The sequence below is a fragment of the Elephas maximus genome, chromosome 19 (genome assembly GCF_024166365.1).
Source record: "Elephas maximus indicus isolate mEleMax1 chromosome 19, mEleMax1 primary haplotype, whole genome shotgun sequence".
Taxonomy (NCBI): Eukaryota; Metazoa; Chordata; class Mammalia; order Proboscidea; family Elephantidae; genus Elephas; species Elephas maximus.
This window is the reverse complement of record NC_064837.1, coordinates 65,422,570-65,446,060: the sequence shown is the minus strand read 5'-3', so window position 1 is coordinate 65,446,060 and position 23,491 is coordinate 65,422,570. Positions and strand designations below refer to the sequence as shown.

Genomic DNA, 23,491 nt, shown 5'->3' with positions numbered 1-23,491 from the left:
TTGTCTGCTTGTTTTAACGGTTACTGAGAGTTGTCACAAATTTCCTACAGTTATTATGAATTTGCCTATTTCTCTTTTTAGTTTGATCAATTTTGAGGGTAGGTGATTAGATTTATACACAGTTCGAATTGTCATTTTTCTAGCGAATTGTAATTTTATCATTATTGATTTTTTGTTAATCAGTTTTATGCTTACTCTCTATTAGCTTGATAGTTATACATTTCCCCACTATTTCGGGGGGTAGTTACCAAAGAAATTATGACATGATTCATGACTGATCAAAGTCTAATCTAAGTTGTTGTTTTTCTCTCTTCTTAGACAGCGGAAAAGATCTAAAATACTTTAACTCCATTACCTCATCCCAGCTTTTATTATTGTTGTGTGTTATATTTTAAACCCAGCCAGAATGTTCCTTAGAAGTGAGAATGGCGAGACTTCATCTCATTTACTTTGGACGTGTTATCAGGAGGAACCAGTTCCTGGAGAACGGCATCATGCTTGGTAAAGTAGAAAAAAAAAAAAAAATTAGGGGGTCAGCAAAAAAGAAGAAGACCCTTAACAAGATGGGTTGACACAGTGGCTGCAACAGTTGGTTCAAACATAGCAACGATTGTGAGGATGGTCCAGGGCCAGGCGGCATTTTCCTCTGTTGTGCACAGGGTCACCAGGCGGCATTTTCCTCTGTTGTGCACAGGGTCACCATGAGTTAGAGCTGACTCAGCGGCAACTAACAACAACAATAAATCCATAGACGTTATTGTTTGTACAGTCAATATTGATTTAGATCAGTTCTCATATTTACCTCTCTAATTACTTCTCACTCATTCCTTTGTCTCTGAGCTTCCATCTGGACCGTTTTCTTCCTGCCTAAAGAACACCTTTTAGCATTTCCTTCACTGCAGTTCTGCTGATGACAAGTACTCCCAGGTTTTGGTTGTTGATAATCTTTATTTCACAGTCATTCATTCTAGGCTGGCAGCTATCTTCTTTACGCACTTTGGAGATTTAATTCTATCGTGTTCTGGCTCCCATTTTTTTCCGTTGAGAGGTTGGCTGTCAATCTTACTGCTGCTCCTTTGAAAGCAACCTGTCTTTTTTTCTCCCTTCTGTTTGCTTTAAAGAGCCCTGGTGGTGCAGTGGTTGAGTGTTCAGCCCAAAGGTTGGCAGCTCAACACCACCGTCTATTCTGCAGGACTGAGATGTGGCAGTCTACTTCCGTAAAGATCACAGCCTTGGAAGCCCTACGTGGCAGTTCAACTCTGTCCTGTAGGGTCACTAAGAGTCAGAATTGACTTGAAAGCAATGGAATTTTTTTGTTTGGTTGTTTTTTAATATTTTCTTCACATTTAGTTTTTATCTGTTTTATTACAATATGCTTAGATGTGTTTTATTTATCCTGCTTGAGATTTGCAGTGATTCTTGAATGTGGCTTGATGTCTTTTATTAGTTTTGGAAAATTATTTGTCTTTATCTATTTGAATATTGTATCTGTTCCATTGTGTCTTTTTTCCTCCTTCTTGAGCTTCACCAATTATATGTACTTCCAACCTTTACACCATGAATTATATTTTCTTCTGATCTGTTTTTTAATTTTCTAATTTTCTCTTCTGGTGAGTCTAATTTGATCTTAATTTCAGTAACGGTACTTTTTTAGTTCTAGAATTTCCATTTGTTTCTTCTTTCTAGTTTCTAGCTCATTGTTGAAATTATCAATATCTTCTTTTATTTCCTCAAATACATTGTGCATAGTCATTTTTTAATCCATGTCTAATAGCTCCATTATCTGTATCCCCTGTGGGCTTCTCTCTATTACCCATCATTTCTCCTGGTGTTTATCATGCTTTCTTTTGTCCTCATATGCCTTTTATTATAAAAAAAACTTAAACATACACAAAAGTAGAGAGATAAGTAAAATGAACCCCGATGTGCCCTTCACCATTGTCATCAACAAATGGCCAGTCTTGTTTCCCTTACACACCTTCCTATTCCTTCCTCTCTCACCGTATTATTTGAAAGCAAGTGACAAACATGTAGTTTCTTCCACGAACAGCTCTGTACCTATTTTTTTTATAAATAGACTTTATTTTTTAGAGTGGTTCTAAGTTTACAGGAAATTGTGCAGTAAGCACAGAGAGTTCCTGTTATCCTCTTCCCCCACATGCTGTTTCTTCTATTGACATTTTGCGTCCCTGTGTCTGTACCTATTTTTAAAATAATTCTCTCTTCTTTTTTTTAAACCAAACAAACCATAGTACCATTATCAGACACACACACACACAAATTCCTTCATGTTAATTATTGTTTCAATTTATCAAATTGTCACATAAATGTCTTTTTTATTATTGTTAGCTAAGGTTGGTGTCTTAGTTACCTACTGCTACTATAACAGAAATACCACAAATGGATGGTTTTAACAAATAGGAGTTTATTTCCTCACAGTGAAGTAGGCTGAAAGTCCAAATTCAGGGTGTCAGCTCCAGTGGAAGGTTTTCTCTCTCTCTCCACCTTCTCATCCATCTTCCCCCAGACTACGAGCTTCTCTGCACAGGGACTCTGGGTCCAAAGGACATGCTCTGCTCCCAGCACTGCTTTCGTGGTAGTATGAGCTCCCCGTCTCTATGCTCACTTCTCTCTTTTATATCTCAAGACATTGCCTCAAGACACAATCTAATCTTGTAGGTTGAGTCCTGCATCACTAACAAAACTGCCGCCCAACCTCCCTCATCAACATCATAGAGACAGGATTTACAACATATAGGGAAATCACCCCAAACTGGGAATCATGGCCCAGCCAAATTGATACACACATTTTTTGGGGGGGACAAAATTCAATCCATGACAGTAGGAATCCAAATACGAGCCTCATACTGCATTTGGTTGCCTAAGGTCTTTTAATTTATAACTGCTCCGTTGTCCTCCTTTTCCCCCTTGCCACTCATTTATGGAAGAAACAGAGCCATTTATCCTCTATTTCCTGTCTCCTGTAAACTGTTAAAACTCAGGTTCAATTTATTGGCAAGAATCTTTCCTAAGTGATGTCCTTGCTATTGCTGCAAACCATCAGAGAGTACATAATGTCTGGTTATCTTGGCCTCGTCAATGTTCGCTGTGTGCTGGACATTATGTATGAAAAATAACAGAGAATTTGAGGCTAAGGGTGATATTATATTCCTTCAGGATAGATTTATAACTGCTTCTGGCAGGAGGCTAGGGGAACTAGTAACCTAAATCACCTTAGTTCAAGCAGGGATGGAGAGGATTCAAAGCTAGGTTCCGTTCTTCTCAGGGGTCTGGTCTATTTCTGGCTCATCCTTTCTCCTAGGATGTATTTCTTCAGGATTCCAACCTGGAGCATAGGATTCCAACCCAGGGTGCCTTCCTCCTTGGCACACCCTGAGATCCAATATTTGTTCCAGAATTAGCAGATACCTCCAAGGAAAAGAGGATCTAAATGCTAGGTTCACGTCTCTGGCTGTCCTTCTCCTGGATCTTGGCCCTGTAATTCTTTGCTGCTTTGTTAGATCTCTGGGATATATGCATACTCTCTCTCTCTGTTTTTCTAGTTGTTCTCAGAGAGAGAGTATAGGTCCTGGCTGCCTCCCTGCCTCCAGCATTCCCCTCTGTGACTCAGTGACTCATTTTTAGGTTGTCAGCACCTAGCACAGTTCTGGCCATGCGGTGCAAGGCAACAAGTGAGAGAATGTTCGTTCTTGTCCTTATAGGTCCCAGATGCAACTGGTACTAGAGGTAGGTGGCATGCCTTCCTATACCTGCCAACCCCATCCCTCTCTACCTTTAGGGTCTAGTTCAAGGACCCTGTGAAACCCTTCTTTTTCCAACGTGTGTTTACTGACAATATGTCACAACTGAACAAATATTTTGAGGCTGTTTTGATCCTAAATACGTTTTGCTCTCTGATCTGCCGACTGTGTCAACAGTACAACGTGCATGCGCAAAGTGATCAGACTGAAATGTGTGCAGAAAGAATAGCCCGACTTTAGACAAAAAGCAATCCAAGAATATCTGAGGGAACTTGCTCACAATTTCTCTATAGAAAAGCTAAGAAGTGTGTAGACACTATTGATCTTCTATCCATTCGGCATTTTTTTTATTACTAAAAATAACTAATAGAAAACTGTCATCAGTTAAAAACACACAAATTTAGATACATAAGACTTAGATTTTGATCTGCGAAATTTGACTTGGGGACAGTAAGCATGGAGGAAATAATTGCCACAAAAGAAAACTTACAAAGGCAATAGCTAGAATTGGCCAATTGAATTAAAATTTCACTATAAAATCTCATGGAGAACAAGGACCTTAATGAAAATATTTTTAAATGAAAATGGAAATAGGAAAACTTAGAAACAATTTAATCACACTGTATAGAAAACCAACCAAGGAATTAAACTGGCTCACTAAAGTAACAGAGTTCATTATAGAGCAAAGTTTTATTGAGGAAACATTTTCTGTGTGGTATGATCTTATTAACAATATAGTGCTGCACTGCCACCTGGACTTCATGACTGAGCAGATCTGGTGGAACTCAAATTATCTGTGGCAACTAGTGATGCTCTATGGAGCCTCAGAGGGCACTGCCGGTTCAGTGGTAGAATTCTCGCCTTCCACGCCGGAGACCTGGGTTTGATTCTCGGTCAGTGTTCCTGATGCACGGCCACCACCTGTCTGTCAATGGAGGCTTGTGTGTTGCTTTGACGCTGAACAGGTTTCAGTGGAGCTTCCAGATTAAGATAGACTAGGAAGAAAGGCCTGGCAGTCTACTTCCAAAAATAAGCAAATGAAAACCCTACAGGCCACAATGGTCTGATCCACAACCATTCACAAGACCTGGCAGTGTTTCGTTCCATTGTGCATGAGATCACCATTGGTTAGAGGCTGGCGCCATGGCAGCCAACTACAACATGGAGCCTCTCACAAGCCCCAACTGAAGAATCACCATGCAGTACTCCAGGGCTTGGAGTAGATCTGTGGCCTCTTTTGCAGATAACTATTCCTGGTGGTGTAGTGATTAAGAGTTTGGCTGCTAACCAAAAGATCGGCAGTTCGAATCTACCAACAGCTCCTTGGAAATCCTATGGGGGAGTTCTACTCTGTCCTATAGGGTCGCTATGGGTTGGAATCGACTCGATGGCAAGGGGTTTGGTTAGGTTATTCTCTTAGAAGCCCTGGTAGCGTGGTGATTAAGCGTTTGGCTGCTAACAGAGAGGTCAGCAGTTCGATGCCACCAGCTGCTCCTCAGGAGAAAGATGTGGCACACTACTTCCTTTAAGATTACAGCCTTAGAAACTCTATGGGGCTGTTCTCTGTCCTACCGGGTTGTTATAGGTCAAAATCAACTCGACAGCCATGGGTTTGGTTTTTTTTTGGTTTATTCTTTTGGGAACAGCTCCTGCCTTGCTTCCGGGCCCTGGTGGAGACGAATGCTTGAGCACAGGGCATTAAGTGGCCATTTTGGCCTGAGCTGCCCATCTGAACTGCATGCTCTAATCCCCGAAGGCAACATGAGGAGTAATTAACGGCCCAGAGGGAGAAACTGTCTCTCAGACATGGCTACAGTGACTGATGGCACTTTGTGTCTCCTCATTTTGGAGAGAGGGTAAGAACATGTTTGTATTATGGGTAGTTGCATCTTGTTATATGAAGGCCTGTTTGTTTTTACCATTGTATGGAAATTCAAATATATGTTGAAGCTTGTATATGGTTATTATGTTACTGTCTCTCAGCCCCAAGCCCACCTTGTAGGCTGTGCTCAGTGCTGCTGTGACTGGGAGGCTGCCAGCCACACTTCTCCTTTACCAGTGCCTGCTTGACAGGCTCTGCAATACAACGCTAGAGGGAAGAGAAGAGACAGCTTCCTTCCTGTTATCAGCAAAGCCACAGCAACACTGTTCCAGGCTGGCAGCAAGAGGTGGTTCCAGGAGCAGCTAGCTGTCGGTTTGTTGGCGGCTTCGCCACATTCCTTGAAAGCCTCCCCACCCTCTCACAGACCAGCTCCTCCTCCTTCTCCTCAGGGCTCCTCCTCCAAGCTCTTTGTTGTTGGGTACTGTCGATTCTGACTCATAGCCACCCCATGTGACAGAGTAGAGCTAACCCATAGGACTTCCTAGGCTGTAAAACCCTGGTGGCACAGTGGTTAAGTGCTACGGCTGCTAACCAAAAGGTCAGCAGTTAGAATCCACCAGGTGCTCCTTGTAAACTCTATGGGCCAGTTCTACTCTGTCCTATAGGGTCACTGTAAGTTGGAATCGACTTGACGGCACTGGGTTGTAATCTTTACAAAAGAAGCCCTGGTGGCCAGCAGCTCACAGGCTAAAGATATGGCAACTACATTCTAGGAAACCCTACAGAGCAGTTCCCACTCTGTCCTATAGGGTAACTGAGTTGGAATTAGCTGGCCAGCACACCGCCATCTTTTAACAGAACCAGCACTGGGTTGTAATCTTTACAAAAGGAGCCCTGGTGGCCAGCAGCTCACAGGCTAAAGATATGGCAACTACATTCTAGGAAACCCTACAGAGCAGTTCCCACTCTGTCCTATAGGGTAACTGAGTCGGAATTAGCTGGCCAGCACACCGCCATCTTTTAACAGAACCAGATTGCCAGGTTTTTCTCCTGTGGAGCCACTGGGTAGGCTTGAACCGCCAACCTTTAGGTTAGCTGTCGAGCTCCGAGCTCTACATTTCAGTAATTCCGGCCTCGTTCCTCGCTCCGTGTCTTAGGTGTGGCTGCGCCCTGCACTCGCTACTCCTGTGATACCTCAGTGTGCCCTTGGCCCTTCCCTTCCTCCATGCCTGGTTGACAACACTGTTGGTTCCCTTTTAAAGTAACTGCTATGGTCTTTCTCCTGATTGGACTCCCATACAACTATCAACATTGTTCACTCATTTGTGTGTGTACACCTTGTCTTCCCAACTGCGGCCCCATGCAGGAGAGGACGATATACTACCTGAGAACCCACACCCTGCCTGATACTTATTAAGGGATCAAGTAAATATTTGTTACTTCATTCTCACCTTTCTTAGTCATCCTCTTTCTTGCAGAGGAAATGGACACCTAGTCACTTATTCTCTTTCAGGAAGACTTTTTTTCCCTTAAAAACCATCTCACACTCCTCGCTTGTCTCATTCCAGCTCTCTGGTGGGCAGCCCATCTGTCCCCCTTCCTGTTCATCAGCATTCTCTGAGGTTTCTCAGACTCAGCACAATGAAAGGGGGGGAAGGTCGCCCGATCCCTGCACCTGCTGGCAGCGTTGGCAGCAGCAGAAGTGGGCTTTGTAAGACGCGTGCTGGAAAGGTGCAGGGAAATTCCTTTCCTGACAACAGTAAGAATCATGACTAGGAAGTGGGAGTGGACACCAGGGAGCTGGCAGGGATGGAAAACACACACAAGGTTTCAAGATTCTTAAGTTTGCGTCATTGTCTTTATTGACAAAAGAAGTCACAGCATTTCAGACTTTTTTCAAACACACAGGCGGCAGCAAAGGGCACCAACAGGTAACAGGCACGGCACCTAACACTGGGTCAAAGGCCATGCTGAAGGGGCGATGTCCTCGCGCCCTATGGCCTTAGCAGCTCCAGCCCTCCCCCCACACCTTGCTGACACCCTGAGATCAGTTACAAATGTGCAGAAACGAAGTCACTTCAGAGACGGTAGGGCCCCACCTCGCTGCCAAGGAAAAGGACCAGCTTCTAAGAAAGGGAAGCAGAACCACCTGTCACAGCACGAGATGCCAGGCTGCTCCCTGGGCCTCGCGCCTGGGGCAGAGAAGGCAGGAAGACACGCTCTCCCTGGTGGCACTGGTCACCTGACACCCGACGCCCCAGACTGATGGGCAGACACACTCCGAAGCTATCAGCCAGACTCTCTAGGGGAAAAGCTTCCAAGAAAGACCACCACCTTGGTTCATAAAGGACTTCGGTGAAACATTTCCCCAGAAGCCCTAAAGAACGGCTCATCCTCAGACTCCCAGAGCACTGGGACAATTCCAATTGTCACTGGGCTGCCATGAGGAGGGGTCTTGGTGAAAGCCACCCTCTAAGAGTTGTGTCATTTGTGTGCTCCTCAGAGCGCTTAGTCTGGGGCTCAACTGCAGTCTTTTCACAGGACCCGTGGTGGAATTCTGAAAAGAATAAAAACACATCCATAAGGTCCCTGCCCAATGTCTGCCCTCCAGCCCAACTCTCTCCTTGGTGACCTTGGTAATAAGGTTGGGGTTGGGACCTAAGGCATCCACCCCAGCCCATGCTGACTACCAGGCATGCCCCAGGAGGCAGAGAGGGACCAGGAGCCTAAATGAATTAGCCATGATGGGCACAGACCCGAAATGAAGCTTCTCTTCCTCCCAGCCAGTCACACATCACTTGTTCTAACTGGCCAAAAAGTGCCTCTCCCAAAGCCCCATCCTGCTCTGGTCCCAGCAGCTCTTACTGTTTTACTTTTCCTTGACTCCACCGAAATCTTTGTTTTCCCTAAAAGATATGACAGGATGGGTGTCTGTAACCTTTTTGAACGGGTGGCTGCTTCCACCGTAGGTAGAAGTTCTAACACTTTACGGCTGTGAAAACACTAGGCATGGGCCAGACTTCTGAGGCGCCAGCGTGTATACTTACATCCGTGAGGAGAGAGATAGGTATCAGCAAACCCCTGGCACCTTGGGTACACACATTTCTATCCTACTCTACAGATGCAGAGAAAGAAGGAAAACAGCGAGGTTCCTAGTGCAGAGTTACGCCATCTGGGCTTGGTCAGATCACAAGCTCAAAAGACATTTAACAGTCTTTCACAAAAACCACTCCCCTCCACCTGCCTATTAAGCAGTTGAGCTGTGCAGACAGAGAACCTCTGCTCTGAAAGTACCAGGAGTGACTGGCCTGCGTTGTGGCCTTTTACAGGTGGAGCGTTTCCCAGAGGCACATTCTCCACACAATTTGCCAAACTACTGAAGTTATCCAGGGAAAAATAAGGATTCTCCGGCTTTTTACATTCCAGGACTGCTCACGGAGACTCAGAAGCTCAGGGAGAAAGTCCAGACACAAGCTCTATGGTCTCGGCTCAAAGGAGGGCTTAACAAAGACTTGGTTCTCGGCACTGAGGCGCCCATAGAAAGGAGCAAGGTGGGGGTGGCTCAGAGCTGCAGTGCCCCGCGGACCGCCCGCCGGCTCCTATACTGCTGGGGTAGCACAGAGCTGGCACGCCACGGGGACCAGGCTTGCCAACCTAAGAAACCAGGGGAGGCACAAGAATCGCACGTTCAGTCAAGGCAGTTCCAAGGGACAGTCATGGAAATAACAACACTTTGGGATACAACAACACATTTGGCAACTTTCCAAGAAACACCATTCCCCACCCCAGTTCACCAGAGCGTCTATAAGTCCCTCTATCCTTGGTCCAGGTTAGAAGGACAGGGAAGGAAGACAGGGTAAACGGGGGTGAGAAGAGGCTGCTGAAGCAGTTCTATCAACTAACCACAGCCCTGTTCCTCCAGCTGTCCGAGTCAGCACAGGATGCAGCCATCTCAAACCTCTTCTCGGGAAGAAAGCCAACTCTCTGGGGGGTCCAGGCTGCTAGGGACTAACGAGGCAAAGCTGAGGAGAGCAGACCATGGCGTGGATTCCCAGCAGCAGCTGTCAGCCTTGGGCCACATCACAGACCCCGGGGAAGAGAACACCCAGCCTCCCTCTCCTCCAAGTGGCTCTCGTTCAAAAGGAGTAATGAGGTATTCTAGGCAACTCTATCCTTTATCCAAAGCCTCAATACAATGAGACCAACTGAAGCTGGAGTTCTCTGCATCTGCTGCACTGAGGGAGCAAAGGAAGGGACACGGCATTATAAGGCAGCCGCAAAAGTCCACCTGGGCCCACGGATGAAAACATGGCACAGCTCAGGGACAAATCCTCTTTCACAAATCCTGCTCCAGGTCCTTGCAGTACAGGCCATTTATAAGGAGCTGGGTCTTCCTCTTCCCCTTCCCCCAGGCCCCCATAAAGGCTCCAACTGGGAACCGGGCCCAGCGGCTGTGGTAAAGATTTGTTAGAATACTGGCTAAGAAAACAAAAGCAGGTTTCTGAAAAGGTACTCTGCAGCCAGGAGTCGCATCTGTTTCCGGATTCCTGCGAGTGGGGGTGGGAGTTCCTTTGGTTTTGACCAGAACACTTCTCCACTGGGGGCCAGGCCTGGCTTTGCTTGGCAGTAGCTCGGTGACTGTACAGGAGCAGGAGTAACTTCAGAGAGGCGCTCTGCTGGATTGCTCTCTTGACCATTAGATTTCTGGCATGTCAGATTCTTCATTTACATCCGAGATCCTCTCTCCTGAAGAATCTGAAAGTGGAAGGCAGGGAGAAGGCTGAGGCATGCGTGGACTCCGGACGTACACCATTTCCAGGCTGAGGGTGCTCAGCAGATTGGTGAGGGAGAAGAGGCTGCAAATAACCCTGATTTTCCCAGGAGGCAAGGCAGGGGTGGAGCCTCGAACTTACCCAAGACACTCTGGCTGAGGAGGACAGTGTGCTGTTGGACCAAAGTTCCCCATGCTAAAGAAAAAGGTTTAAGCTTCCCATGTATCAGCGGTTTAGGGGTGTGTGTATGTGTGCTTGGGTTGCGGGGCACAGTGGAGAAAAAGGAAGATTACAGTTTAAAACAATTTTCAGGTAATTTAAGGGAGAAAAAAATCACAAAAGTAGCAAGATACTTTTCCTCTTGCTGAACAACAGTTTGAAAGAATAAAGGCAAAATACTTTCCAAATCTGAGCTTCAGAATTATCACCTTGCAGCAGTGAATCACAGTAAGCTTTCTTTTCCACTGATCAGACAGAGGCTGGGGAAAGCCCATCCTTTTTAGGCTCACATTTCCTAACTAAAAGCCTCTGTCACTGCTCCACAAATTCTGATCTGAAATCCAACAGCCAAAAGGCCAAATAGAAGGGGAGAATACACGGTGAGCGACAGCTCAGGCAATGATTGATGAGGGGCTGGGAACCAGCGAGGCAGGGACAGCATTCTGGGTGAAAAGCTTTCTTACCTTTGCCTTTTCGCTAGGCTCTATGACGATGCCATTGGTAGAATTATTTAGTTCTCTGGAGACAACACAGAGGAATTCTGCCTGATCCTCATTTCCATAGTTATAGGAAGACCCAATGCTGATGAGCTGAGAAAATGAGAATACGGTATACATAGAAGTAGTGATCTCAAGACACTCTAGTGCCACACAAACCAAACTCTCCTCTTGACTGAGCAGAACTTTGTCGTTTTGTTTTACTTCTCGAGAGATGAAGAATTCTCTAGTGCTGTCGATGCCCCAGGGCATAACCGGACCTCAACAGTTCACTAGGGCTTAATGAAGCTTCCCGGAAGAAGCTGCATGAGTCTGCCACTCCAGCTCTCCCCCAAACACTTGCAGCAATCCCAAAGGCAGCCATTTATCTGGGGTGCAGTCTTAAGCAAAGGATATTATAAAAAAGCACTCTTTGTGAAACTACTTATTTTTCTCATCTTAACATCTTGATCATTATAATTCAATAATACAGACTTGGAATTCAGGATTTAATTGAGTCAGGAATACACACCCAGAGGGAAAAGCTGAGCCCAAGGGTGAGGCCATTCTGGCAAGCACAGCTGGCCTCGAATCAGGAGACCATGAGTGACTGACTCGCTGGGTGTGGCGGGGCTGAGCACCTCGGCCTGGGCCTTAACATCCTCATCCATATAATGGAGTCAATGGTAGCCTACTTTGTCCTCCCACAGGACATTATTAAGATGAGAAAAATAAGAAATCATTCATTAGTTTCACAAAGTATACTTTTTTATAAAATTCTTTAAGACTATATTAGGGAAAATAACTTCTGGAGGAGAAAACGATAAACCATTAGCAACATTTTGCAACCTACACACGAAGAACAAGAGCTAGCTGACATATATAAGGCAGAATTATGTAGTAGGAAGATAAATGTAAGGAATAACCCAATGTTGGCTCCGAAGACAGAGCTGAACAGCAGATTTATATTTAACGTTTAAGATACGGTTATCACAAACAGTGACTTTTATTTTAGAAGCCAAGTTTATGGAGACAATTCCAACGGCCTCTTAAACTCTACCTAAAACCAGGTCCGATCCATATAAAATTATAATGACTTTGTTCATGCTCAGCCTCCCTGTGTTTTAAAGGCAACAGATGAAGTGAACAATTCTGCCACCTAATGGAAGAAAGTAGTAAAATGCTGATTTTCAGTTCCTTTCTCAGTTGCTTTAATACCTGCACGTAAGCCAAAAGGACAGACATCCCTAGACTCACGGGAAGTAGCCAGGGTACACGTCTTCTTGTGATTCCCTTCACTTCACACCTGCTCACCGTGCCCTTCTGGTGACACAACTGTACCGTCTGGCCTTGGGATAGGGAAGGAAGGGTTGTTGGAGCCTTGTTTCCTTTAGGTACTTATTCTAGAGTGTGTCACCAGAGCAAGCGCTGCACTTGTGAAAGGAATCTCTCTGAGGCCGGCACTTTCAAGCCTAATAAGCTCCGGACACAATCAAGGTGAAAACTCTGGCTATGAAGCTGTGAGACACTATTCCCAAGTCTCCCAGCTCACCACAAGCTCCTCGTGCACCACCGTGAGAATAATTCACGCTAAGTGGCTCTCCTTCCCCATGTTTTTAATTAGGACAGTGCCTGGCCCTACTGCTCTCACAGGGTTATTAGCTAGTTATGGAGGTGTCTGTTTGAAGGGTTGTGGATTCCCAGGCTATAAGATCAATATCAGGGATGCTACTATTTAAGAAATATACCTGTTCAAATTTCCAACCATCGGACATAGTGGAGACCATCTGTGTAAGCTCTTCCTCTTGACACTGCAGGACTCTGTATACGTGCTTCACGGGGCCCTAAAACAGCCAGAAATGGGCTTTTGAGAACCATATCAATGACACAACAGTTTGTAGCTGGCTCAGTTAGGTTCTTCAAAGGAATAAATGTGGAAGAGGAGTTTGCTCAGAATATTTTTTTTCCTGGCAGCCACCCACCACTCCCTTTACAAGCAGCACTGTAGTTTTCAATAAAAACTCATCTAGGACACCTGCCCACAAGCAAAGAGGAGAAGGCAAGGAAGGACAGGCAAACTGGAAAAATGGACACGGAGAACTAAAGATGGAAAGGGTTGGGGGGAGAGTGCTGCTGACACGATTGCAGGAATTACAACCAATGTCACAAAACAATTTGTGTATGAAATTTTTGAATGAGAAACTAATTTGTGCTGTAAACTTTCACCTAAAACACAATTAAAAAAAAAAATTCTCTAAGGAAAAAAAGAGAGGGTCCAATAACAGGGATCAGAGGGTAAAATGATTCTGAACTTCAGAGGGAGGAATTATGTAACAACCAGGCTGAGCAAACTTAGATCCCATCTACAGCCCTAGGCAGACACAGGAATGCCCGGGTTTTTTCTTAAGTCATTTCTAACTGACACATACATACTGACAATGGAGACCATGTTTTGGTTTCTTCACTGTGATACCTTATCACAGGAATAATATGCGGAATGTTCAAACGTTCAAGCTATTTTTACCCTCTCCTGATGCTACCTGACTAAAGAAGTTTTTCTCGAAGTGTTAAATGGAGATAACCCTTTCGTAGAGGTCAACTTTTTAGAACATAAATTGGAACTGGAAGCCAAAAGGCTGAGCAACAACAACAGATGCCCCAAACAAGCCTCTGGCACTAAAGCTCCTATACTTTATCCACACAAGAACCCTTCACGCCCATGACTTGGCTTGTGGAGGAGCAGAGGCCCCAAATGAGATGAGGGCAAGAGTCCCTGCAGAGCGGCGTGCTCACGAGGTGCTGTTACCACTCATGTGAGGAGGTCAGTGTTTTAGGAATTTGGGACCATTCAGTGTTGGGCCTACAGCCGGTCCCGGAGGGCAGAGGGGACTGGCACATACCAGCAGTGGAGCGCCACAACAGTGGCCCTCAGTCATGGAGAGAGAGCCAGCTTTGTACACGATGACGTTAGGGATGTATAAGCGTTTCTTTAAAAATGATAAAAACTAGGCTGGATGCCCTGAAACTATTACCCTGAGATAATCTTTAAACCTTGATCCAAAAATACTCCCTGAACTCTTCTTAAAGCCAAAAAAGTTTAGCTTAACTAGTAAAGAATGCCTGCCTTGAGCACTGTGCTCTTTTAAGATCTATCTATACAGGATCAAATTGACAACAGTAACTTGACAGGTTAGATAGGAACCTTAGGGGGCATGAGCTACATTAATGGTGGAGGAACAACTCAGAAAAGGAGGGTGAAAATGGGTTACACAACTCGAAGAATGTAATCGACGCACTGAATTGTACATGTAGAGGCTGTTGCATTGGTTATGTTCTGCTGTGTATATTCTTAACAATAACAACAACAAAAAATTATTAAAAAAAAAAAATCTACCTTAAAATAAATCAAGCCAAGCTAGAAGGCAGTGGAGGTGAATGGAGAAGAAAGGTGATTTCTGAAAATAACTTCAAATCCTTAAATCTAGGTACACCTTGGACTTCCCATAAACCTAAACCAATAAACTCTTTGGCAGGAAAAAAAAAAGATAAAAACTTAATTTTAGTTCTTTTTCAAAAGAGTGAATGGGCATCAGTTACCTGGGAAATTAGTTCTGGAACAACTTGCTATTTGGAAAATACTGGACAGAGGACAGCAGATACTGATTACTGAGTGCTTTACACCTTCTCCAGCCTTCACCACAGTCCTGGGAGGTAGGTGTGGGCTCCATTCGACCCCTGAGGACACTGACGTCAGAGAGTGAGGCATCTCCCCAAGCTGTCCAGCTAGCAAGTGGATTGGAGGCAGAGCTGGGACTTGAACCCAGGTCTGCCTGACAATACTGCATTCTTTCTTTTATGCTTTCTGTTTCTAAATAAGATACTGTTATTGTTAACTAAAGTACTAAGAATATAGGACAAACTTCCTAAAGATTCCAGTTGGCTGTAACCACACAGTTTGCAAGCAACCAGATATTTTACATTATAGAATTTTAGAGCATCACAAACGATCTACAATACTGGCCACAGATGTCAAAGTCCCGAGCATTTAAGATGCCTATGTTAGCCCTCTTTTTTTTTTTTTTTCCTCTTCCTAAGTAAAACACTGGAGCTGTCAAACACACCAAGATTAATCACCAGGCAAAAAATAATTTCAGAGGCAGCAACGTGGTTAGAATGGCGGCAGCTACTCAAAGAGATGAACGGTCACTAAAATAAAGGTGGGGGAGGACCCTTAGTTCTTAGGTTTTGCCATGTGTGAGGGACCGTCACAAGTTAAAGGAGATAACGTATTTGGAGGGAAAGCCACAGAAAGCCACATAAGGCCAACTTCATCTTAGGGGCATGTGGGACAAGTGCCAAAGGGAGGTGTCTTTGAACAACATCAAATCCACTTCTCAAGAGTTTCACTGAATGGACAGGACAAATGGAAAGATCAATTAACATCAAAAAGGTCTTGACATTCGTAGAACAAAAAAAGCTTCCAAATGGATCTAAACCCACAAGCCTTCAAAATCTGAAGGACTAATTAACTTAACTGCTGCCATCAAAAAGAAATCTTACAATGCTCTCTAGGAATTGGCTAACGGCAAAAAACAGAGCCTGTTTAGGTACTACGATTTGAATGGTTTCAAATTAGACAACTTAGGATACCACCAAAATTATACTAAGCGATCAAAACTTATTTTGCAATGTGGAAAACTAAAGATAAAGCTAGGTTTTCAAAATGTCTAAGCTATCAAACATCTAATGGTGAAAGATGCCATTTAAATATGAGCTGGGAAAGACTGGCGGCACTAGAACACATCTCACATGACAACCTGCAAACCAACAACAAATGCATCTTCGAATGTTGTCTGCTAGATGGAAGAAAATGGGAAGAAAACTAAATGACTAAGCCTTTCTTTCCACCTTTGCAAACTGCTGGAGAAAAAGTGGATAAAAGAGTTCATTTTTTATCACGTTGTTGTTAGGTGCTTTCGAGTCAGTTCCGATTCATAGTGACCCTATGTACAAAAGAACGAAACACTGCCTGGTCCTGTGTCACCCTCACAATCGTTCTTAAGATTGAGCCCATTGTTGCAGCCACTGTGTCAATCATTCCTGTTGCGGGTCTTCCTCTTTTTCGCCGACCCTCTACTTTACCAGCATGATGCCCTTCTTCAGGGACTAGTCCCTCCTGAGAACATGTCCAAAATACGTGAGATGAAGTCTTGCATTCCTCGCTCCTAATGAGCATTCTGGCTGTACTTCTTCCAGGACAGATTTCTTTGTTCCTCAGGCAGTCCGTGGTATATTCAATATTCTCCACAAATACTGTGATTAAAAGTCGTCAATTCTTCTTCATTTTTCCTTATTCACTGCCCCGCTTGCACATGCATATGAGGCGATTGAAAATACCATGGCTTGGGTCAGGCGTACCTTAGTCCTCAACTTTCCTTTTCAATTCATCAAAGAGGTCTTTTACAGCAGATTTTTTATCGTAGGTGTCAGTTATTTATCAAGATAATTCCATTTAGAGCCAGAAAACTTTGATACATGGAGTCTAACACAGAAAGAACAAGGTGCTATTTTTTGGCTTCACACATTAAAGTTTATTTCTTGCTTACACATAAGACCCTCTGTGGATCCCATGGCTTTTAGGAGGTAGCTCAGAGATCCTGCCTGTTTCCATCTTCTGGCTTCACCATAAGATCTCCATGTAACTGTGGCAGGGAAACGGGAGCTGGAAGGGCGTGTAGAACTTTTATTCCTTTAGCCTTGAAGTGACACATCACTTCTACAAGCTGTCCATTGGCCAAACTGGTCACAAGGCCCCGCTCAGCGGCAAAGGGGCTGAGGACTGGGGAAGCACATGGGTACACTGAGCATGAAGTGTCTCTGCCACAGGATCATTCCCTCTCTGGATGTTAAGGTCTTTCTCCATTTTATTCTAGCTTCCAGCATTTCTATTGAGGAGAATAATTCTTGACCCTTTAGATGAAAATCTAATCTCTCTATGGAAGCTTCTTACCCCTAGCGTTCTAACATGTTACAACTTTGTCCCTGGAGTATGTCAGTTTTCATACACCGTTCTGGACACTTCTGGGACCTAATAATCTGGAACGTGACATCCTTCTGTTCTGGGAAATTGGCTTGACTTCCACCATTGGTAATTTCTTTCCCTGTATTTTTTTTTTTTCCCTATCTGGAACTCCTGTTATTTGGATGTTAAACCTCCAGAACTAATGTGTATCTTTCTTACACATTTTCCTTTTTTTTCTGTCTTTTTCCTCTATTATATGGAAGACTTCCTCAATTTTGTCTTCCAGCTCTTCTGTTGAACTTTTTGTTCTCATATTTTTAACTTCTAATAGCTCTTTGGTTGTCGTTGTTCTCTGAATGTTCTTTAATATATCATTCTTTTGTATCATATAGGGGCTTTATGTTTCTTACAAGGGTTATTCCTAGGTATATTTTATTTTTTTCATTGTTAAGGCACTATTTTTAAAACAAAACTTAATGCCTCCTTCTTAATCAAAAGAAAATTCCGTATTACTCTAGATTAGACCTACAGAAAGCATCGGCCACCAGTCTCTCATGGGGTGGGAGGCAAGTTATGCTACAAGACAGATGGTCACTCTGCCCTTTGTTACCGCAACTCTGCAGTCGTATGTTTTTTTTAATTTATCTTGTTGTCATTGACAATATACATAGCAGAATTTAACCAATGCAACAGTTTTCACATGTACAATTCAGTGATACTGATTATATTCTTTAAGTTGTGCAACCATTCTCACCCATTAACATAAACTCACTGCTCCCTACATTTCCTATCTAATCTTTGGAATTGCTGTTTTCAATCTGATCCCATATAGGTAGGTCTCACAACAGCATAACGCTCAAGGCAGACATTCTTTACTAGATAAGCTAAACTACTGTTTTAGGAAAACTTCAGGGGGCATTTTTAGCTGAAGGTTTAAAGACTATTTCAGGGCTACAGTTTCAGTGGTTCCATAGCTCCAGAAATTCTGGGGTCTATGAGAATTTTAAGTTCTGTTCTGTACTTTTCCCCTTATGATCAGGATTCTTCTATAGAATCTTTGATCAAAATGTTCAGTGATGTAGCTGGGCACAGTTCTGGTCTCACAGCAATCGGAGGCAGGTGTTCATGGAGGCAATTAGCTACACATTCTATATCCTCCTCCTATTCCTGACTCTCTGTTGCTCCAGGCGAACAGGGACCAATTGTTGTGCCTTGGATGGCTACTTGCAAACTTTTAAGACCCCAAGCACTATGCACTGAACTAGGAGACAGAACAGCAGCACTAAACATGTTAATAGGTCAGTTAACTGGGCTGTCCCATGTAACCATGTGCAGTCGAACGTTCTTAAATTATAGCCAAAATACACACAAGGGAGTGTTTGTTTTTCCTGCTAGACTTTAAGCTTCTTGACAGCAAGGACCTTCTCCTTTAGCTGTGGAATCTAACGAGCTATTGAGGGCACCCCAACACATGAATGACGGACAGATAATGAACTAAGCGTGCACCACTGTCTTAGGGGCGCACAAATTAGGGGCAAAGTCTGGGTTTCATTTTTGTTACTATATGAAAATTAAGACTTCATAATAGAAAGAGATGCTAGATAGTTTTTTTGTTAGAAGCGTGAATTACAACCAGCTTCTAAAGTCTCTGCCCTGAGACTCACTCTTGCCTGACTTACAGGAGCTGGATGCAACTTGGTCACATGTTAAAGGTTCATCCTAGCAAAGAGTGACCAAAGGCTGCGGTGGTGAGATGTTTGGTCTTTATGTCAAGGGAGACAGATGCTCTGTCAGAGAGAACAGGGTTTGGACCTAAAGTGCCTGGGGCTCCTCCCACTGCCATATGGTGGCCAGTGACAATATCCCTATTCTTCTCAAGGGACATGGGGCTGGGGTTTTTTTCCCCTTTGTTATTTCTTCTTCTCTATTTCCTCATTCTGAGCAATTCTCGGGGTTGGGCCTGCTGTATCTGGTGAGCGTGCTCTGTGTGCACAGCAGACAGACAGTGGTCCACACGGACCTCAGGTTAACGGGGCGAGGCTGGGCACTCGGACAGTAGCACATTATCCTTTTGAAACCACAGCCAGGCGTACGGACAAAGAGAGCCACTTGAGACATTCTCCCCTTAAAAATTCAAAACACATTACTTGTGAAGTTCTGTTCTCATTGTCCCGTATCCTTTCCTTAACTAGTCGCACCAGAGACGCGATGTTGTAAAACTCCGCTTCTTCCAGAACACCTAGAACAAGGGCCGGACTGCAGTTAGAGACGTGAGTTCACCAGGAAATCAAGCACTAACTTACATCAACAAGGGCCTGGAGTTCCCATGCTTGGTAAAAATGGCATTTTTCAGAAGAAAGTCTAGTCTCTCTCCTTCATCCTAAAAAACAGTGTTGTGCTGTTTTGGGTGTACCCATTACCTTTTCACCAAAAAAATGAGGTAAGCACAAGGGCTGCTAGGCTCCCTCCATTTCATCCCTGCCATTTCCTCCCTGCACCTGCCCACAAGCTGCAGGACACCGTTCCCATATGTCGCTGAGTTCCTGTGACTAGTCACGTTGGACATCGCCTCAATTTGCAATTTTTACCCAAAGTTTCCTCTAAAAAGACCTGGAAGGGAGGGCTGTACATTTGTGTGGGCCGAATTTCACAGGACACTTCTTATTTGAGCACTATCAAAGGCAATCACTGAAAGAATCCTACTCCAAACAGACTCAAAGGCCTTAGATAGGACAACTAAACACGATGTGTGACTATGTACCAGGAAAAAAATTTGACAGAACTGGAATGTGAACTGTAGATTAAAGAATTTATCAGTGTTAAGTTTCCTAAATTTGATAACTGTACTGTGATTATGGAAGGGCATATCCCTGTTTTTGGGAAATACACATGAAAGTATTAAGGGGTGAAGGGGCACGATAACCGAAATCTAGTCTCAAACAGTTCAGAAATAACAGCTATGTGGGAGGGGGTGGAGGGGGGCAGAGGGAGAGAGAGAATGAATGACAACATAGATGTGGTCCCCCCCCCAGAGAGAATGAATGACAACATAGATGTGGTCCCCCCCCCAAAAAAAAGTTAAAAAATGATGAATCTGGGTAGAGGGAGTTCTTTGTATATTCTTACCATTTTCTCTAAGTTTGAAATTATTTCAAATAAAGTATTTTTTTAAAGGCATTACAAAAAGATGCTCAAGATTCCTCTTTTCAAGAACTAAGACTGCCATGAGTCGGCAACTGTTGAAGCTGGATAGTGGGTGCTTGGAACTTACCGTACTATTCCCTCTACTTTTTTTTTTTTTTTAAAGTATTTAAAATTTTCCACAGCAAAGTGTAAAAAAAATGAAAAAAGACAGTAAAAAAAGAAGATTCCTCTTTCTCCTGCTTGGAACACAGCTATTTTAGAGTCACTCCATCAGCTAGGACCGCCATTACGGCTTTCTTACTCAGACCCAATGCTCCCAGGTCAGGGTGCCCTGGATTTAGGGACAGGCCCCAATCTTCCAACAATGCCTCCGGTGAGACCAAGCCAAGCCTTTTAGAAAGACATCTACACCCATTTACAGTCCAAATGCCCTATAAACCAAAATGATGAGGCAACCAACGATACACACCTGACAATGAACTGGAGGATAAATTAGGTCAGGTGCAAAAATTTGCAGGGAAGCATGAGACCAGAGTCTTTAAAGAAATGAGGCCAAGCCTTCATTTTTTTTTCTCCTAAGGCTACAAGTTCAAACTAAAATTGAAAATATTAATACCTGAACATCAGAGATGTGTTGCTACAGGCTACAAACATTCACTGCTAACACATAAAATAAAAAAAAAACACACAAGTAAACGTAAAAAGGGTTATGACGATTCTGCAGGTTGGGCAGAAACTCCTGAAGTGCTCTGCAAAGCTGAGTTACCTATTTTCCTTCTCATCAAGGAGGCAGAACAGAGACCAATGGGACGTCCTAGGACAAAACGTTTTTAGACAAGAACAAGTAATGGAAGGCCTTCAGCTCACTTTCTTCAACTTTTACTATGCCTGTACATGAGCTCAATGCAAATTTCAAACAAAATACATTAAAGGTTCTACCTGAATGTTGAAAATGTCTAATTCAAGTATCGTTCTTACCTTCTTCTGCCAACTCCTTGTTAATGATGAGTTTCCCATGTCGGAGGTAGTTTAGGATAGGACCAAAGTAGGTGGGATCTCTGTCAATCAGATAGGCCCCTGTCTCATCCTGCCAACCAAACACCAAGATATCATTGTGGAGAATTTAGGAGCTTTTAAAGGAAGTCAGAGCAGGCTTTCAACCTCGTTGTCAATGCCCTTAGACAACAATTCACTCCATCAGCTAAAAAATTTTAGTAAGAGGGCAAGTTTCGGTAAATGTTTGCTTATCACAAGCTATTGACAAGAAAGTTGGATTTATTTATCTTGTGCTTTAAGTTCATTTCAGGTATACACATACTCATCAACTATGCATTTACTTACTGGTTGGAATTTCTAAAATCTTTGAACTAGTTTGAATTTCTAAAATTGGACAAAATTACTAACATTCTTTCGTAGAATATTTGTCATAAAGAAAGGGAGGAAGAAAGGGTCATAGTTGTGACTTAAATCTTTGTTTGAGGTAGGTGTTACTTCTCCACTGCCCTGGAAGCACATTCCTAATTCTGAGAAAACCTCTGTTTAGCTGGCAATGCTCCTGAGCTCAAAGCCAACATCAGTGCGAGTCTGAGCTGCCAGCTGTAATCTCACACACTCCAGCTCTGTGCCCAGAGGAAGCTTGCCACCGCCAGGGCTTTGGCTCAGAACAGCTTTAATCCTACTCATCTTTACAGTAAAAGGACCAAAAAGAAACTGTCTTATTCTGCAACAAGGAAGATTCAGGGTAGATAAAATTATTCCCTTACAAGCAAGGGTTTTGGAATCTCTTTAAAGTTAAGGCAAAATAGGTTTCCATCAATCTGAGATTTAGTAAAGGAGGCGGGCAGGAGAAGAATAGATGAAATCAAACGTTTACAGAGCCCCAGCTTGATTGCAAGGTAACGGATGGAGCTACATGGGACATACAATGATGTAAGCCATGATTCATGCCTTTAAGTCGGAAACGAAAAGATGAACATGTAAAAAGTTAAAATTCAAACAGTTCAGACTGGAAATGGGTTAAGGGTCTTCTTGTCTGTCACCTCTCAAACCTTTGGTTAGCAGCCATGCATCTTGCCCAACAACACTCTTTGGCCTTCATTTTTTCTGAGTCTTAAACTGATCAACTATTTGCAATGGCAAATAGTAACTTGGGATGTACATGACCTAGGGTATGGACCTAAAACAGTGCCTGTTAGAAGGTACAAGTTCTGGGTCCAGGCGGAGGAAACAGTGTGAGATGAAGAGAGGCACTTCCTGTAGCTGTCAAGTCATCTGCAGCCCTAGCTTTAACCCAACTTGGCAGAGGGGTCCAAAGAGGAAGTCTGAGAAAGCTACAAACATGCCTTCCCTTGCCCTGACCCAGTTCTGGGTGCATCTGACACAGGCAGTGAGGGGCTGAAGGGGTGCCAGTGAAAAACTCATGCAGATCTGAAGGGCTGGGATGAGAGGTGTAGAGAAGAATATGGAGAAGGGATGTGGAGTGGGTTCTCGTAGGTGCGGGTTGGCCCAGTGTGGGGTAAGGAGTCGCTGAGAACAAAGGGCGGGGTCAGAGAGAAAACCGGGATGCGCCTGAGAAGGGGGGACAAACGGGGGTCTTTCTGAGGTCCCCGGGGCTAGCCTGGGAGGGGGGAGGAAGAGGGGCCCCAGCCTGAGGGGCCCTCCTGTGAGAAGGGTGTCCTAAGACTCTGGGGACGAGCCTGGAAGTAATCAGGGGGGCCGAAGCCCCGGGGGCGCGCCCGAGGGCGGGGCGCACCTTGTCAGAGTCCAGCTCCGGGTCTTCCTGGCAGCAGAGACGGCAGAGAAAAGACTTGGGCTCCCGGCCCAGGGTCTGTCTGGTGGTCACGAAGTAGGTGCCACCGACGTTCAGCCGGACCCAGCGGGCTGCGCCGCCGCCCCCTGTCCGCTCGGGCGGACCGGGACCCGGCTCCAGTGGCTGCGCGGCGGCAGCTGGCGGGCGGCTATGTCCGCGAGGCGTGGGGCCAACCGGGCGAGGGCTAGGGGGCCCGCGTCCTGGGCCGCCCCCGTCGCCTAGCCCGCTCCCGCCACCCCCTCCCAGCCCCGCCATCGCCGGGTCCAGCTGCAGCTCCGCCATCTTGAGCCGCCGCCGCCGCCGCTGCCCGACCGCCGCCGGACCGGCCCATTTCTCGGCAGGGAGAGCCGGGCCGGCCCATCGGCGGGGGTGGGGCGGGGGAGAGGGACGGGAGCGCCCCCAACCAGAGCCGGGGGACCCGTGGGGTGGAGTCGCTGCGCCCGCCCTCGTGGGCGGGACTTCCGAA

The 23,491-nt window shown here is 44.7% G+C and overlaps 1 protein-coding gene and 1 long non-coding RNA gene across 3 annotated transcripts; one reads left to right on the top strand and one right to left on the bottom strand.

Moving 5' to 3' along the window:
• The first annotated feature begins 206 nt into the window (after positions 1 to 206).
• On the top strand, positions 207 to 7,699 carry LOC126062431 (uncharacterized). Its single transcript, XR_007514049.1, has 2 exons — positions 207 to 501; positions 5,408 to 7,699. It is a non-coding gene; the product is annotated as an uncharacterized LOC126062431 (long non-coding RNA).
• Positions 7,424 to 23,472, bottom strand: KCTD2 (potassium channel tetramerization domain containing 2). 2 transcript variants are annotated; one of them, XR_007514048.1, is made up of 7 exons: positions 22,969 to 23,472; positions 21,195 to 21,303; positions 19,220 to 19,311; positions 12,799 to 12,894; positions 11,039 to 11,164; positions 9,487 to 10,338; positions 7,424 to 8,140 (listed from the first exon to the last, which is right to left on the bottom strand). XR_007514048.1 is itself a non-coding variant. In XM_049859970.1 (6 exons), the coding sequence occupies exons 1-6, from the start codon at positions 23,305 to 23,307 to the stop codon at positions 10,309 to 10,311; spliced, it is 792 nt and encodes a 263-aa protein (XP_049715927.1). In that variant the 5' UTR covers positions 23,308 to 23,472; the 3' UTR covers positions 7,424 to 10,308. The 2 variants fall into 2 exon arrangements, 1 of the variants encoding a protein (XP_049715927.1); XM_049859970.1 differs by having other exon boundaries at positions 7,424 to 10,338.
• Between the last annotated feature and the right edge of the window lie 19 nt (positions 23,473 to 23,491).

Coding starts and splice junctions, on each gene's coding strand:
- KCTD2 (XM_049859970.1), bottom strand. CDS start 23,307: ATGGCGGAGCTGCAGCTGGACCCGGCGATGGCGGGGCTGGGAGGGGGT. Junction 12,895..19,219: donor ATGAGAACAGAACTTCACAA/GTAATGTGTTTT, acceptor TGGCTGTTTTAG/GGCCCCGTGAAGCACGTATA. Junction 11,165..12,798: donor ATGGTTGGAAATTTGAACAG/GTATATTTCTTA, acceptor TCATTTTCTCAG/CTCATCAGCATTGGGTCTTC.